At 39.5% G+C, this 17,769-nt stretch overlaps 1 protein-coding gene across 1 annotated transcript; it reads right to left on the reverse strand.

The window, feature by feature from the left end:
* Positions 1 to 8,399: 8,399 nt before the first annotated feature.
* Positions 8,400 to 17,177, reverse strand: LOC134820348 (uncharacterized). Its single transcript, XM_063830655.1, has 3 exons — positions 17,026 to 17,177; positions 9,074 to 9,197; positions 8,400 to 8,590 (listed from the first exon to the last, which is right to left on the reverse strand). Exons 1-3 carry the CDS (start codon positions 17,167 to 17,169, stop codon positions 8,484 to 8,486), a joined length of 375 nt encoding a protein of 124 aa, XP_063686725.1. The 5' UTR covers positions 17,170 to 17,177; the 3' UTR covers positions 8,400 to 8,483.
* Positions 17,178 to 17,769: the final 592 nt, after the last annotated feature.

Below are 17,769 nucleotides of genomic sequence, written 5' to 3' on the forward strand. Positions count from 1 at the left end.
GTTGCGAGAAGAATAAGTGATCAGTGCATGCGCGGCGCGGCACAGTTGACAGTAATGCACCGCGCGCTACAAAGCAGAATATTACGACAAAAATCAACGAATTTCGTCAAATTACGCGACTTTTACGCTTACTTTTGCTTCAATTAAAGCAGCGCACCATCTGCAAATGTAAATACATGGCACCTTGGCGAAACTCACTAATCATTCCAAAAAGGTATGACAAATTTGGTACTGCTTAAATTTTTACAGTTTTTATAATGCAATATATTTGCTCTACTAGATAGAAAACAATAATACAAAAATTTTGAGAATCCGAGCATGTTTATTTTTATTGTGCACCATATTATAATATATTTGACCATTGTTCATGGTCTGGCCCGGCGCGCGCTACTTCGTAGCACTTGCCGTCGAGAAGAAAGCGGCGCGCGCTACTTCGAAGAAATTTAGACGAGTAACATCCGTCAATAATATACAAGTCAGACGCAACTTTTAGTTCCAAAATTATAAAAATTTAAAGGACAAAGCAAAATTATTTAAAAATTTGTTCAAAATTTTACCCAAGGGGAACTCTTTATTTGGGCTTTGTGTTCAGGTTTTAAAAATTTGAAAATAATTTACCTTTAAATCTTAAAATATTATATTAGTACTAAAAGTTGTGTCTTGATGAGCTGATTACGAAACCATAATTTTTTTATTGAAATCTTTCAAATCAGTCAATTACATACAAGTTTACACAATGAATTAGTTAAATATAATATTGTCCTCTAAGCATGGATTGTCAAAGTTGAAATTGTCTCGGACAAAATGTATGTAACCAAAGGACCTGAGGGTCACCAAAACACAGATATTGAGTGCAAATGCAGCTCCTGCACAAGCATGGGCCCTTATAAAATTGTAATAAGTTACTTTAAACAAAATCACACACCCATTCAATCAATTCATAAAATATTGTGCTGTGAGATGAAATTGAGAAATATGTGAATGCAGACAGCAAGAATAGATAATCTTGAATAAACTATTTTACGGATTTGTTTCTATTGAATAGTCAAGTTCAGAGTCCGAATCCACCGGGATAATTTTCCCCCACATGTAAGTGGAAAGTTTACTTTTAAAATCAGTGATACTCTCTATCTCACGGATATCTAGAGGAATGTGATTCCACTTAGTGTGGGTCCTATAGAAGAAATTCTTGGCAAAAGCGTTGGAGCTTGCTCGAGGTGAGATAGAGCTTACAAAACATAGAGAGTCCATGTGACTATTTCTGAGCCTTGAGTGGCCTTGAAATGGTTGCAAATATGAGGGTAAAGTGACAGGTATATGTTGCTTCACAATTTTAAAGAAGAAGATGAGATCCAAGAAGTCAAAGCGGTCTTCAATCGGCATAATCTTCAGCTGTCTGCATTTTTGAATGTATGTGGATGGTGGATAACTCATATACTCCTCGTGAAGAATCCACTTAATAGCACGCTTTTGGAGGCCCTCCAGCTTGCTTATCTGGGATTTTGTGACTGGTCTCCATATAACCGAGCAATGCTCAAATAGGCTCCTCACTAAAGTGAGATACAGTACTCTACGACGATTTACGTCTTGGACAAAATAACAATTTCTTCTCGCCATGCCTAATTTTTGGTTTGCCTTAGAAAGGACTTTGGAGCACTGATCTTTCCAATCGAGATTTGATGTCACAATTACACCCAGATCCTTTTCATGATCAACATAGTCAAGTGTGATTCTTCCCATGGAGTATACAAAGTTAAAGAGTGGTAGGACACTAAGGAGGGAAACTGTTTCGGATATCCTTCCTGCGACGGTGAGGACCTTACATTTGTCGGGATGAAATCTCATTTTATTAGAAAGTGACCAGTCATGGAGATAATCAATGTCCTTCTGCAGTCGCAGGATATCAGACTCCGAAACAATCTTACGCCAAATTTTAGTATCATCGGCATACAGTGACAGTTGTGTGCCTGGTGAAATCCCCACTGATATATCATCAATGAACATAATGAACAGCAATGGTCCCAAAATTGACCCTTGAGGTACACCAGACTGGGCGTTTCTCATAGAAGAAAACTTGCCACTTATCAAGACCTGTTGTTGCCTGTCTCTTAGATAATCAGTGATGAATTTCAGTAGCCTCCCATCAATACCAAATTTGCTCTTTAGCTTAAATAATATAAGATCATGGTTAACCGAGTCAAATGCTTTGGCAAAATCAAAGTAGACTACATCTGTTCTCATATTTTCATTCAGTGAGAGCGCTAGGCTGTCGCACAGTCCTACAAGATTAGTTGCACAAGATCTCTCAGCTCGGAAACCATGCTGTTTGTCATTGATCATGCCATTAGTAAGTGCCAATAACTCATCTCTTATTATGCGTTCAAGAACTTTTGTGATTAAGCATGTAAGAGAAATTGGCCTATAATTTGAAACCTCATGTTTATCCCCTTTCTTGAATATTGGTACAATGTGCCCCAGTTTCCACTCCCTTGGTAGTGTCCCAATGTTGTAGCATGAATGAAAAAGTATTGATATAGGGTATGCGAGCCCAACCGCACAGTTTTTCAAAAGTTTCCCATGGATACCATCAGGTCCATAAGCTTTATTAGCATTAATATTGGAAAGGATTTTGCGAACCCTTCTGTGGTCAAATTCAATATCAAAGCGCCAATCATTAGAGTAATCTATATCTATGTCATAAGTTGATGCCTCAGAGAACTGCTCGAAGAAAAAGTCATTAAATAGGTTGGCCTGGTCTTCAGGGCAGTTGCGGACAGTGCCTTTGTGGCTTACAAACTCAGGGATCCGCTGACTAGCTGTCTTCGATTTGACATAGGACCAAAATTTTTTTGTTATTAAAGCACTATCATCAGATTCATTTAATGTTTCCCTCATTTTTTGAGCAACCACATTTTTGAAATTTTTCCTAGCAAGGGAGAATGCAATTTCAGCTCTATCACTTTTATGCCTTTCTTTATGTAATCTCACTTTCTTACGCCATGCATCATAACACTCCGAGTCAAACCATGGATCTTGGCCATCAGTCTTGACAGAGCATTTTTTAACAAATTTATCTGTGACATTAAAAAGTTTGTCCTTAAATTTTTTCCATCCAATTTCAGGTTCTGTGCCATTGAGCAATGCATCCCAATTCGTGTGTCGGAGTTCATGGTTTAGCCTCTCCCAGTTCACAGTCTTAAAGTTATAGCACATACGCCTGACTGGCTTCTTCCTACCAACTTTAACGTTGATCTTAAAATTGATGGGGAAGTGGTCAGACTTGCAAGCACTATCTCTCTCACCTACCATTAGGTCATTAATATTTGACACAGAGTTTGTGAGCAATAGGTCAAGTGTTTTGCCTTTGCAGTGGGTAGGTGTTAACACACATTGTTGAAGGCCTAGATCAACAAAAGATTCAACAAAAGATTGCTCAATAGGACAGGAGCTGGCCAGGGTAGACCAGGAAACTCCGGTCAGGTTAAAATCTCCTAGTATGAAGACTTTACTCAGTCCTCTTCTTCTGAGAAGAGTTTTCAAAGACTCAACAATTTTTTCATGATTTGCGGAGCCCAGTGTACCAACACGATAACATGTGCATACAACAAACTTAATTCCAGTGGATGTCTTAAATTCCACAGCAAGAATTTCTGCACCATACTTGAGATGAACTTCCTTTGAAGTTAGATCAAGGTCTGCTCTCACTGCAATCATGACCCCTCCACCATTCCTCCTAAACCGGGTTGGATTAGAAGGATCTGGTGGATGAGTTTTCTTCGATCTATCAGAGCGAAATATCTTATATCTGTCAGGGTGCAGAAATTCACTATCAGCAATAGAACTCTTAAACCAGGTTTCGTTAAGTATTGCAATATCTATCTTAGCCTCATTAAGATAAGTCGACACTTCAAGACATTTAGTGGTATCAATCATTGGATGGGCATTGTTCAGTTCACCAAAAGGGATGAGACCTTGAACATTCTGAAAGTAAACATTCAATTTATTACCATTCCCAACTCTAACACCTATGGGAGACGGCCCTGGGTTTACAATTCCAGGTTTTACTAAAACTATCAAAAAACCATTCATCAAAAACAACCAAATTATGCATCCCGTGAGTGTATTGCCGGTTCTACCAGTAAATATGCAATTTAAGTTCTTATGGATTGAAATCTGGCAAAATCTATATAAACCATCGAAACTGTAATTATTCCTCAGATAATACATATTTGCTAAATATAAAAAGAAATAAACTGTAAAGCATCGGCACAAGTTAGGAACTGGGTATGTTGGTACAAAGGCTCGGCAATCATAAGTGACCCTAGAAAAAGCCAACCCACTTACCCCGACATATGTGATAGTGATTAGCGAAAAGTGACATATGAATATAACATAAAAAATATAAAATAATAAGCGAGAATCAATGCAGCTGTCTAAATAATCAAAAATACTACCTGTACCACGTCTACGGTTCTGATGTTTGATGGATTTTGCAAAAGAATTTCCACTAAACACTCCAACTCTAAATCTGTATGTTACTAAATCGATCATGGTGTTTTACAGGTGAGTATACTTGCCAGACTACAACTGCATATCATTAGCTTAACAAGGTTCAGAAGACAGCACAAAAGAACTACTGATAGATATAAGGATTAAAATATCTACTGTGGATGGCACGAATATAAAATCTGGCCAACACACCCATACCTTTCTGAGGATTGGGGTGAATGCCTTTGTTCTCAAATAAGGGATCAAATCTCTTAACAGGCTCACTTAGAGCTCTCTTAAACTTTGTAAAGGGATAAAACACATCCATGAAAAAGAACCTCCTAAATACACACTCATTGTATAAAATCCTATTAAAATCCATTACCCTCTTGTTAGTTAATTTATCGTTATCATTCTGTAAAGGTAATGGCAATAGAGATTGAACATATACCTTACAGTTGGGAAATAATAGGCCTATCTTACCAAAAAGTTGCTTTACTGGTCCCCTCAAAATACCAATTTTATCCCCCACACGCCTAATATCGTTTGTGCCTACGCTGATCAGAAGCTTCTCAACGTGGACATCAGGATGTGCCGTGCAGTAGTCCTCCAACTGTTTCTGGACTTTGTCCATTTTTGCTCCGCCTTCTGCAACATTTACGACTGTGACTTTCCCTTTTCCCAGCTTTGCGGAGTCCAATCTTTGAGCATAAGAGTCTCCAGCAACCAACGTGACTCTTTGCGCAGGTACTTGGGCTTCGGTGCCAGAAGCTGGTGTACTAGTCTCTGTGCTGATATTCTGAGAGCTAACTTGGCCACCAGATTTCACAATAGCTCGAAATGACAGGGAGTATCTTACTTGCTCCGATTTCTTTGGAGGCTCTCCCTTTGTGGCCGGCTCTGCTCGCACAGCATGCCTCAGATTCTGCTGTGTCCCAGGCCGCATTACAACAAGACTGTTGTTCTTCATCCTTATCGTCTTGACACAATTAGGTTTCCCAGTTGTGCCCTCGTAAAACTCAAGCGTCCGTTCACATCCCAGTGAGAAAGAGCAAATCGATTTCTCCTGGTCCATTAGTTTCTCACCGTCATTGTGTATTGAAGTACTCGCTTGGTTGTTTCCATACTTGATGACCAGACATGAGTCCAGAGGTCCAGTTATCTCCGTACTCGAGTTTACAAGACTCAGGAGTCTTTTGATATTAGGGAAACCACTGATATCCTGTGGTGGGTGCACTGGATTTGTGTCAGTGTAAATATAGGGTGCATCCTGTGAGCACAACCAAGCTGTTGTTGCCTTGTGTCTTCCCTCGGTGTTCAGTTTCTGCAGGGACTCACATTCAACCCATACCGCATCACGGAGAACCTCATCCTCGCAGAAGTCCTCTATATGTAACACAAAATTGTCCACCTTTCCCTCACGCTTTGGCAGCTCGTTTTGAACAGAGTTAAGGATATGACGTAGATCCTCAACTGAGGCAGCTTTGACATAGTCGAAAATCTCTTGAAGGTTTATCATTGTTGTCAGAGATTGTCGAGTCTGGCAGCAAAGTTTGCCAGGGAACCATCCGTAACACCTCAGAGTAGGCAACCTCCCACAACACTAAACACGACCTGGAAGGAAAATGGCACGAGAAAATGTGTAATGAAACTGCTGGTCGGGAGTAAAGTTAAATTTGCCAGTGAAAATATAGCTAGAGTAAGGATAAGAGGGGCAATATCAGAGATGTAAAAATTCACATTCAAAATAAGCTAACAATGAGAAAGAAGTAAAAGAGAAACTTACATCGTGTTTAAGGTGTTGTTGCCCAGTGCAAGCACTGGGCGAGAGGAGCCTAACTCAGGAGGCGAACTTCAGGAACCCCAGCGCACCCGCATACCAGGAGATCGGCTGTACTTCCTAGCCCGTCATGCCATTGTACATGCCTAAATTTATTTATTATAAAGTAGTGTTGAAAGTATTAAAATAATTAAGTGATAATAACTGAAAATGTGAAAGTTATTAGCCAAAAACTTTTTAAAAAGCACGCACGGCAAACAAGCGCCGTGCAGCATTTTTAACAAAAATTGCTACACGGTGGAATTATTTTATTTTCATTTTTAGATGCAACTTTTGGTACCAAATTTATCGAAATCGGAGGAAAAAATTTTGTGCCAACTCATGGCGCTTATTACGCAGACTAAAGGTTAAAATAATTCCTTGCTTAGCAAGACATCGGCAAAAAAATTGTCTCGATCACTCACGATCAGGTGATGGTTTGTATCACGTTGCGACCCCCACGGTCGTTTCACTTTATCGTTCTGACGATACAGGGGAGCCGCGCACTTCGTGCGCGGCGGGTCATACAACGTATGACAAGTGATGGTATGACCATAATATTATGAAGTTGGTCTAATTTCTCGTTAGGGTTAGGGTTTTACTGTTTTAGCATATGCTTCAGACTCAGTTATGAGTTGCTAATAAGGATTTGGTGAGCAGTTAGGGTTGTGTTTTTTTTACGCTGTATGACCCGCCGCGCACGAGTGGGGGTCACAGCGTGATACAAGGTTGTGGTCAGTGCTGTAGCCGTATAAATTGTACAGTTTTGAAGTAATTATATTTGTATGAGATGCCCAGAGAGGCATAATTTTAAATCTTATCTTATCTTATTTTATAGTTACACTAGACTACGTCCAGATGCCACAGTTTTTGAGAACTTTGCCAGTCTACAATTAATTTCCTATTTTAAATTAAATGGAATAACAAAAAGGATAAAATTCCAATTATAAATAATCACAGAGATACAACTGTCCCAAAATTCATATGCAATTTTTAAAGCTTTTGTTAAAATGCTGAGGAATATATAGTGGAATATTGTTAAGATTGTTTATGGGTTCCTTCTTCAGTGATAACCGGTTATCTCTTATCTCTATCAGTATATCTTATTTCGTTATCTATTATCGGTCTGACAGTCCTCAGGTATCTTGTGACAAGTCTACCAGTCCTCAGGTATCTTGTGACAAGTCTACCAGTCCTCAGGTATCTTGTGACAAGTCTACCAGTCCTCAGGTATCTTGTGACAAGTCTACCAGTCCTCAGGTATCTTGAGACAAGTCTACCAGTCCTCAGGTATCTTGAGACAAGTCTACCAGTCCTCAGGTATCTTGTGACAAGTCTACCAGTCCTCAGGTATCTTGTGACAAGTCTACCAGTCCTCAGGTATCTTGTGACAAGTCTACCAGTCCTCAGGTATCTTGTGACAAGTCTACCACTCCTCAGGTATCTTGTGACAAGTCTACCAGTCCTCAGGTATCTTGTGACAAGTCTACCAGTCCTCAGGTATCTTGAGACAAGTCTACCAGTCCTCAGGTATCTTGTGACAAGTCTACCAGTCCTCAGGTATCTTGTGACAAGTCTACCAGTCCTCAGGTATCTTGTGACAAGTCTACCAGTCCTCAGGTATCTTGTGACAAGTCTACCAGTCCTCAGGTATCTTGTGACAAGTCTACCAGTCCTCAGGTATCTTGTGACAAGTCTACCAGTCCTCAGGTATCTTGTGACAAGTCTACCAGTCCTCAGGTATCTTGTGACAAGTCTACCAGTCCTCAGGTATCTTGTGACAAGTCTACCAGTCCTCAGGTATCTTGTGACAAGTCTACCAGTCCTCAGGTATCTTGTGACAAGTCTACCAGTCCTCAGGTATCTTGAGACAAGTCTACCAGTCCTCAGGTATCTTGTGACAAGTCTACCAGTCCTCAGGTATCTTGTGACAAGTCTACCAGTCCTCAGGTATCTTGTGACAAGTCTACCAGTCCTCAGGTATCTTGTGACAAGTCTACCAGTCCTCAGGTATCTTGTGACAAGTCTACCAGTCCTCGGGTATCTTGTGACAAGTCTACCAGTCCTCAGGTATCTTGTGACAAGTCTACCAGTCCTCAGGTATCTTGTGACAAGTCTACCAGTCCTCAGGTATCTTGTGACAAGTCTACCAGTCCTCAGGGATCTTGTGACAAGTCTACCAGTCCTCAGGTATCTTGTTACAACATCCTGCACCTCTAACCTCCTGTTCGTTATCACCTAAACATTTAGTCTTTTCCTTTTTACCCGTCACTCTAATCGTGCCTGAAATTGTTTGCTTTAATTAAGTTTTTTAATAAATCTGGATGAAAATCCATGTAAGAGTTTAGGGGACCACTAACTACAGGTAGAACACCTGAAATCTAGGTTTCGGGTATGTTGAGGTGATTTGGCACAAATATGGGCACAAATGTGTTGGGGTCCGGGACCCCCTCAAAAGTTTGGTCACAGGTCCTCTGGCCTAGTTGGCTATGAGTTTGTCCGGTAAGCATGTCCCAAATTTCACAAATTTCACAATAATTTCAGGCTGAAGTATTTCCAGTAAGATTCTGATAAATTTTAGAATAAATTAAACCAGGGCGAAGATTCTAACTTAGAATCTTCGCCCTGGTTTAATTTATTCTGACATGTGTTAGAAAGTAAGTAAGTAAGGAAGTAAGTAAATATTATGACATAACATCATCATCATGTTACAAGTACTTTCTTTACCTTATCCAGCAAATATGAAAATTTAAAATGAAATGGTACCTTTCGGGATCCAAACCCAATTATATTCCCCATCATCCCTCCAACACCACTCGGACATGTTTTCGAAACGTTTCCTGTCTTCATCAGTATAGTTCATGAGGTCAACAAAAGGTGAAGCAGTCGGCTGAGTGAATAATATGTAGTTAATAACAACTAGTTACCATAGTTACCATAGTTACACTACTAGTTACCATAGTTACACTACTAGTTACCATAGTTACACTTCTAGTTACCATAGTTACACCACTAGTTACCATAGTTACACTACTAGTTATCATAGTTACACTACTAGTTACCATAGTTACACTTATAGTTATCATAGTTACACCACTAGTTACCATAGTTACACTACTAGTTACCATAGTTACACTACTAGTTACCATAGTTACACTTCTAGTTATCATAGTTACACTACTAGTTACCATAGTTACACTACTAGTTACCATAGTTACACTACTAGTTACCATAGTTACACTACTAGTTACCATAGTAACACCACTAGTTACCATAGTTACACCACTAGTTACCATAGTTACACTACTAGTTACCATAGTAACACCACTAGTTACCATAGTTACACCACTAGTTACCATGATACCACTACTAGTTACCATAGTTACACTACTAGTTACCATAGTTACACTACTAGTTACCATAGTTACACTACTAGTTACCATAGTTACACCACTAGTTACCATAGTTACACCACTAGTTACCATAGTTACACTACTAGTTACCATAGTTACACCACTAGTTACCATAGTTACACTACTAGTTACCATAGTTACACTACTAGTTACCATAGTTACACTACTAATTATCATAGTTACACTACTAGTTACCATAGTTACACTACTAGTTACCATAGTTACACTACTAGACTAGTAATTATTGTTACACTACTAGTTACCATAGTTACACTACTAGTTACCATAGTTACACTACTAGTTACCATAGTTACACTACTAGTTATCATAGTTACACTACTAGTTGCCATAGTTACACTACTAGTTACCATAGTTACACTACTAGACTAGTCATTATTGTTACACTACTAGTTACCATAGTTACACTACTAGTTACCATAGTTACACTTATAGTTATTATAGTTACACCACTAGTTACCATAGTTACACTACTAGTTACCATAGTTACACTACTAGTTACCATAGTTACACTACTAGTTACCATAGTAACTCTCACGCGGTGTGTGTAGTGGGGTGGCTGGCTCCAACGGGAGGTACAATGTGGGTTTTCTACGAGCGTGCTAAATCACTCTACGAGCGTGCTAAATCACTCTACGAGCGTGCTAAATCACTCTACGAGCGTGCTAAATCACTCTACGAGCGTGCTAAATCACTCTACGAGCGTGCTAAATCACTCTACGAGCGTGCTAAATCACTCTACGAGCGTGCTAAATCACTCTACGAGCGTGCTAAATCACTCTACGAGCGTGCTAAATCACTCTACGGGCGTGCTAAATCACTCTACGAGCGTGCTAAATCACTCTACGAGCGTGCTAAATCACTCTACGAGCGTGCTAAATCACTCTACGAGCGTGCTAAATCACTCTACGAGCGTGCTAAATCACTCTACACTCGATTTGTGAGATTTTCCTAAAAGGGCCCCAGACAGTTGAAATCAATCTAAATCGATGTATTTTCGGGCGCTGATTCCGAATAACCCTCAACGACATAGGGTTAAAATGCTCCCCAGACTAGATATTGGTGAAAACAGCCTCGATCATGTGATATGACCGTACAAAGAAGTTGGTAGTTCACCTCATAACCCCAGAATTCAACACGCTCACAGGGTAACATTAGAGTGGTTCATTTTACCAAAAGTTGTTCAAATAATTAGAAATCATATCTTATTAGTTGCTCTATAGGGTCAGGAACGACCAAAAATTTTTTTTGACTCTAGTGTTCCGGATATGGTCCGCACATGCCACGCCCATTTTTATAGCGTTTCTTATACAGGTAAAATTGTCTAAATCGTCAATTTAGTCATGAAGGAGTATGGAAGGAGTTTTGAATGTGTGCTCCTCTAATATAAACAGTAGAAAATGGTTAACTTTAGTCGAGGTCTCAGGTCTCTACAATGTCGGGAAGTTCCTGCAGGAGTTTGCGCATTGCGCTGAAGCGCGGGATTCACTGCGCCAAAAGTGAAGGTCGTAGAGACATGAGACCTTGACTAAAGTTAACCTTTTCATACCATTGCTATAGGAGTGTGACACTTTCAGAGTCCTGAACACATTCTTATATCACTTAATCGTCAATTATATTAATTTTACCTGTTAAAATATATCATCTTTAACTGATATCAATTTAGTTTAACACTGTTAGCTTTAGAAAAGAAAATAATGCTTCACACCAAACTTACACACAGCATAAAGAAATAAAAAAAGATTCCAAATTGAACTTTGATTATATCCTGGGACTGGTTATCATTTTTCGATTGTTCTCCATTCTCCAACGCAGTCAGAAAGTTCAGATTTAGGTAGACTTGGTTTTCGAATCTTCATATGTTCAGAAGTAGGCCAGAAGGGGTTTGGTTACCAGAGGAATTGAATATCTTCGTGGAACAAGGAAATTAATGAGGTCTTCGTTGATTTCTTCATAACTCGTCACTGACAGGATGAGTATTGACGAGATCCACTGATTACTTCATAGCTCGTCATTGATAGGATCAGTATTAATGAGATCGAATGATTACTTGATAGCTCGTAACTAACTGGATCAGCATAAAATGACTAACGACTAACGAGGTCCAGTGATATCTTGCTGAATGCTGATTCGTCAAGGTCAGTAAATAACTATAAATATCGAAAAAATTTGCTTACAAATTACAGAGTGCAAATGCCTTCTTCCTTTCTTCACAACTATCGGCTATGAACGGAACAGATGAATCTCTTCTTTGGCTTCATCTTTTAAAATGACTCAGTCCCTCTGAAACAAGATAATGCTTAGGACTAGGAGGAACTTAGTTAAGTTCTCGTAGGATTCGCTAAGAGGAAAATTACTTAGTAAGCTAACATTATTTTGTAGGATGTTACCACTCATCATATCTGTTATCCAGTATAATCCCACAACTCTGCCGTTTTCTGACAAAAGTGCTTAAGTAACACAAGGTTCATTTTGTGCAAATTGAGGTTAAAGATTTCAATTCTGTAATTGCTCTGGGCTAGCTACTGTCCAATTTAAACTGCACCCACTATGTTTCTAAGGTACTTTGTCGACTTTTGAGACTTCTGACAAGGTTTCATCATCCTAATTTCTCGGAAAGTGCCTCAAAATCTCAAATTATAGTTTGAATTTCTTAGAAAAGTGCTTAAGTACAGTCACATCGGCAAATACTACATGTTCTGATGAAAATGACCCGTTCAAACCATTGGTCATCGAAAGTAAAACGAAAAATTAGCCTTAAACTGTTGTGATGAAACATTGGTTGTAAATAGGGGACACGCTGAAATAGAAAATTTGAAATTTCGTTTTCTTAGAAAAGTGCTTAAGTACAGCCACATCGGCAAAAGCTCCATGTTCTGATGAAAATGACCCGTTCAAACCACTGGTCATCGAAAACATGACCAAAAATTAGTCTAATACTGTTGTGACGAAACACTGGTTGTAATATTGGGACACGCTAAAATAAAAAGTTTAAAAATTACGTTTTCTGATAAAAGTGCTTAAGTACACCAACATTATTGAGAACTTTACCTGCGATCATTCTAACTTAAAATTTTACGACAAATTGATTGGTGATGATTTAAGAACACGAAAACACTCCCTTCTCCCCGGGGGATTAAAAAATAATGGCAACGAGCAGGAATGAAAAGTTGCAATTCCTTATAAAATGTTGTTTTGTAATCCAGAATTTCGACGCTTGTTTTGACGATTAGGGGTCGTTCACATATAACGTAATCAGCCTAGGGGGTTCCCAAATGATTACGGTTGATTACGAGGGGGGGGGATTACGTAATTAACATTTTATTTTTTACCCTCTTATCTAAAATAATAACAAGTTGACAATTTTTTTAATTCAAATTCCACTCTGACAGTGATAAAGTTTCGAAATGAATCCGGTATCCGGCTGTTAAATGCTAATGTAAGTAGTTGGGAAGGTGATTGGCCAGATATCATAACAATGATTTCGGCTCATAATGATCAGGGTAGCATGAAACGTAGAGAAAAGTGATTTCCAGGAAAAACACCATATGACCTAGGCCACGGATGAAAGTCCGAACAGGCTATAGGAACAGCAGCAGTGAGCAGCACCCACCTTTTCCACCGCACCAACAAAGTCCTCATACCTGTGTAGCTGCCCCAACTGTTAGGCAGTTCCGATTTATGGTGGAACGAATCAGGGCTCATGAACGTATATCTGATGTCCTGGCTCCAGATATATTTGATTTTTTTCTTGTCAAGCCCTATTTTACTTTATAGGGCTGTTGATGAGCAAACATATAGCGTCCAGCATTTGTTCTGAGCAGAACAATTGTCTAATGAAGTCTGCTCGTCATCTTCTTACAGCGTTCGATGTCTGTGTGAAGGTAAAGTGGTGATATCCTCTGGATCAGGCAGAGGTCGAGTGTTATCGGGATTATTACTGTAGTAGTGGAACAGCCATACTGAGGTAATAACACTCGACCTCTGCCTGATCCAGAGGATATCACCACTTTACCTTCACACAGACATCGAACGCTGTAAGAAGATGACGAGCAGACTTCATTATTGATGATCCCGCTTGTCGGAGAAGATAAAGGCCTTGCTCAGCAATGGGTAGGGTTTGCAGTTTAGATCAGGCTTCCCAGCCTAAAATTCCCTAAAATTCCCTAAAATTCAAGGTTTTCAAGGTGGTTTTCTTGGTTTTCAAGCCCTTTTCAAGGTTTTCAAGGTTTTAAAGACGAATATATGTATGTTTGCAGTACGAAAATTTGTAAATTTCTCTTTTTTTCTCAAAACTAATAAAAGACAGGTGAACTTAAAAACTTTTTTTGCAATAACAATATAACAGGGACTGGGGGGGGGGCCAAGGCTGTGATTTTAAGCAAGAAAACTGTCGGAGGCGAAATTTTTGTAAATTTTGAGTTGAAATTCAAGGTTTTCAAGCGTTTTTGTGAAAATCCTAGGTTTTCAAGGTTTTTGATTTAAAATTTCAGGTTTTCAAGGTTTTCAAGGTTTTCAAGGTTCGCTGGGAGGCCTGGTTTAGATAGCCATGTGGCACGCTGCAACTCAATTATTCGAGATTCTTCTCGAATAATTTTCAAGACTTGATGTCAATTTATTATCGGAGAAAAAGACGATTTATAAAGGAGCAACCTTACATTCTACCTACTACTCATTTCTCAAGATGTCCCCTACAAAATGTTGCTCTACCATTTTGACTTATGTCCCTTAAGTGCTTTTAACTACCGTTCACCGAACCTTGACTGCGGCTTTGTTAACAAGGTTTGGCCGGTAGAGGGTCCGCAGTAGTCCAATTACCTCAGTATAGCTGTTCCACTACTACAGAACAATTGTCTGCCTAAAAATAATTTCCCGGCTTTCGCCAATTCTCCCTTCTATTCAGCAAAATTCCTAAAAGCTTTGACCTATGTCGAAGACACGTTTTCATCTTTCCTCCCAGTAATAGTTTCGTGAATTATCTCCCATAATATATAGATTTAATGTGTTGGAAATCTGGATATGCAATAATACACAATAATTGAAAGTTAATGAATAGTGGACAATTCGCTAACAATCATATTATTATAATATACAACACACATTGCTTTTTGTAGAGGCTTTTATTATTTTCAGATTCGGAGACCTAAGCCAATCGATGATTTGCCTTATCTTAGGCCAGGGAAGCTTAAAAATCTACAGTCTCAACTGATTACAGAATGAACATTTTAAAGCAAATTTTGAACTTAATTTTGGAACATTCTGCATTGACAAATCGGCAATTTTGACGGGGAAGCTAGCGTTTCTGAAGTTTTAAACCATCACCAATCGATCCGCCGTGGAAATTTAGATTTGTTAGTACCGATTATATAGTTTCAGTTGGCAGAATCAACATTTAATTAAACATATAATGGCACTTAAGCACTTTTGTGAGAAAACGAGCCCGTTTTCACAAAAGTGCTTAAGTGACATAAATTGTTTTCTCCCAGGCCAAAAGACCCACGATCACCAAATTACCGTCACTAGGCCAGTTTTGGGCGTAAAAAACAATGCCACCGTTTTCAGTTCCCGAAATGGCACCGTTTTTGAGATAAACGGCACCCGTTTTCCAAAATGTTACTTAAGCACTTTTCTCAGAAAAATGACCATATTTTGCATTTTAGGGGGTTCCAAAAAGGGGGTTTCGGGAAGTCGGCGAATCTATCCAATGGTCCTCAGGGATAGTTCTTGACCCAAAAACAAAAGTTAGACCAAAAAACCCGAAATTTCCAAAATGTTACTTAAGCACTTTTGTCAGAAAACGGCAGAACTAGACCCTCTCATTTTTGAGTCTCGACAATGACTGCAGCAATGTGTACTATTTTGATGCTCGGTCCAGGTAGTCTCCAAGAAAGCCTCCTTTTTGTATACTCTCATATTGTGTGTTAGTTTGGTGTGAAGTAAATTATTTCCTATTTAAAAGCTAACAGTGTTAAACTAAATTGATATCAGTTAAAGATGATATATTTTAACAGGTAAAATTCATATAATTGACGATTAAGTGATATAGGAATGTGTTCAGGACTCTGAAAGTGTCACACTCCTATAGTAATGGTATGAAATGGTTAACTTTAGTCAAGGTCTCATGTCTCTACGACCTTCACTTTTGGCGCAGTGAATCCCGCGCTTCAGCGCAATGCGCAAACTCCTGCAGGAACTTCCCGACATTGTAGAGACCTGAGACCTCGACTAAAGTTAACCATTTTTTACTGTTTATATTAGAGGAGCACACATTCAGAACTCCTTCCATACTCCTTCATGACTAAATTGACGATTTAGACAATTTTACCTGTATAAGAAACGCTATAAAAATGGGCGTGGCATGTGCGGACCATATCCGGAACACTAGAGTCAAAAAAATTTTTTTGGTCGTTCCTGACCCTATAGAGCAACTAATAAGATATGATTTCTAATTATTTGAACAACTTTTGGTAAAATGAACCACTCTAGGTAACATGTCTTGATGTCTCGTATTACCCCAGGATTCGGTTTTCGATAGGAAATTCAAAAGAACAATTAGAGGAGAATTAGAGGAGCGGTCTGCAGTGACGTTGTAGTGACGTTGCAGTGACGTTGCAGTGACGTTGCAGTGACGTTGCAGGTCGGAATCACCTAGAATTCACACTGGGCAATATTCATGGACGGTTCCAAAATAGGAACATTTTCAGAAGTTGGATACTGTGATTCAAAATATAAACATATAAGCGAGGGCCCGAGATACAATTTCCTCTTAGCCATCCAGACAACTGTTTGACGATCCCGTTAAACACCAGGAACAACGCACGCACACTACGACGTATTACCATAGTTACACTACGACGAGTTGCACATAGCTGATAGCAGGCCACGACCGCCCCTGGAAGTCACTGTCCCTCTATCTTTAACCCGCTGGGATTGCACCAGGGGCGGTGGTAACAGCCCCTGGTGCAATCTCTTTCTCTTTCTCTCTCTCTCCCTCTCTCTTTCTCTCTCTCTCTCTCTCTCTCTCTCTCTCTCTCTCTCTCTCTCTCTCTCTCTCTCTCTCTCTCTCTCTCTCTCTCTCTCTCTCTCTCTCTCTCTCTCTCTCTCTCTCTCTCTCTCTCTCTCTCTCTCTCTCTCTCTCTCTCTCTCTCTCTCTCTCTCTCTTTCTCTCTCTCTCTCTCTCTCTCTCTCTCTCTCTCTCTCTCTCTCTCTCTCTCTCTCTCTCTCTCTCTCTCTCTCTCTCTCTCTCTCTCTCTCTGTCTCTCTCTGTCTCTCTCCGGTCAAACTTACCCCAGGGGTAAGAGGTCCAGGCGAGACGTATTCATCACTTTCGGGATTATCTTTAGGGTCTAATTTGGCGAGATTAGCTTTCCGTAAATTCTCTGTCCAGGCTTCCATCTTTCGTTTGTGTTCAGCTCTCTCTGCTTTAGACATCTTGGCGAGCGGGCACCCACCAGCGACTAGTCCAAGCATGCACGCAAGCAAAATTGTCCACCTCATTGTTTCTAGCTGCAAATATCGAACAGTTTATTGGAGGGGAGGGGGGGGGGTTTCCGAATGATTACGCTAGTGTAATTTTGACACAATAGCTCTGTGTAAAACTGATTACGGAGGGAGGGGTGGGGGGAATGTTCCAAAAATTGATTTCGTAATTTGTGAACGACCTCCTAGTAGTTACAATACTAGTTACCATAGGTGCACAATTACAACTTTACAAGTTACCCTAGATATTGATAAAATACTAGTTACCATAGGTGTACAATTACAAGTTACCATAGTAACACTACTAGTTACCATTATAGTTACAGCGCAGCGAGGTGCACAATTACAAGTTTTTGATAAACGCTTGCGCAGGAAATGAATTGACTAATAAATTTCATTACAGTATCTTAACGTCCCCCCCCCCCCCCCCCCCCTCTCCCCTATTAAATTAGAAAAGTAAAATTGGACAAACTACGTGATTTTAAAGGATACGCCGGTAAAATCTCTAAAAAAAGTACAAAATATACTTTGGTTAAGTCTTTCACAATTGTC

This window comes from Bolinopsis microptera, chromosome 9, assembly GCF_026151205.1.
Source record: "Bolinopsis microptera isolate Bmic1 chromosome 9, MBARI_Bmic_1.0, whole genome shotgun sequence".
In the NCBI taxonomy this organism is placed as follows: domain Eukaryota; kingdom Metazoa; phylum Ctenophora; class Tentaculata; order Lobata; family Bolinopsidae; genus Bolinopsis; species Bolinopsis microptera.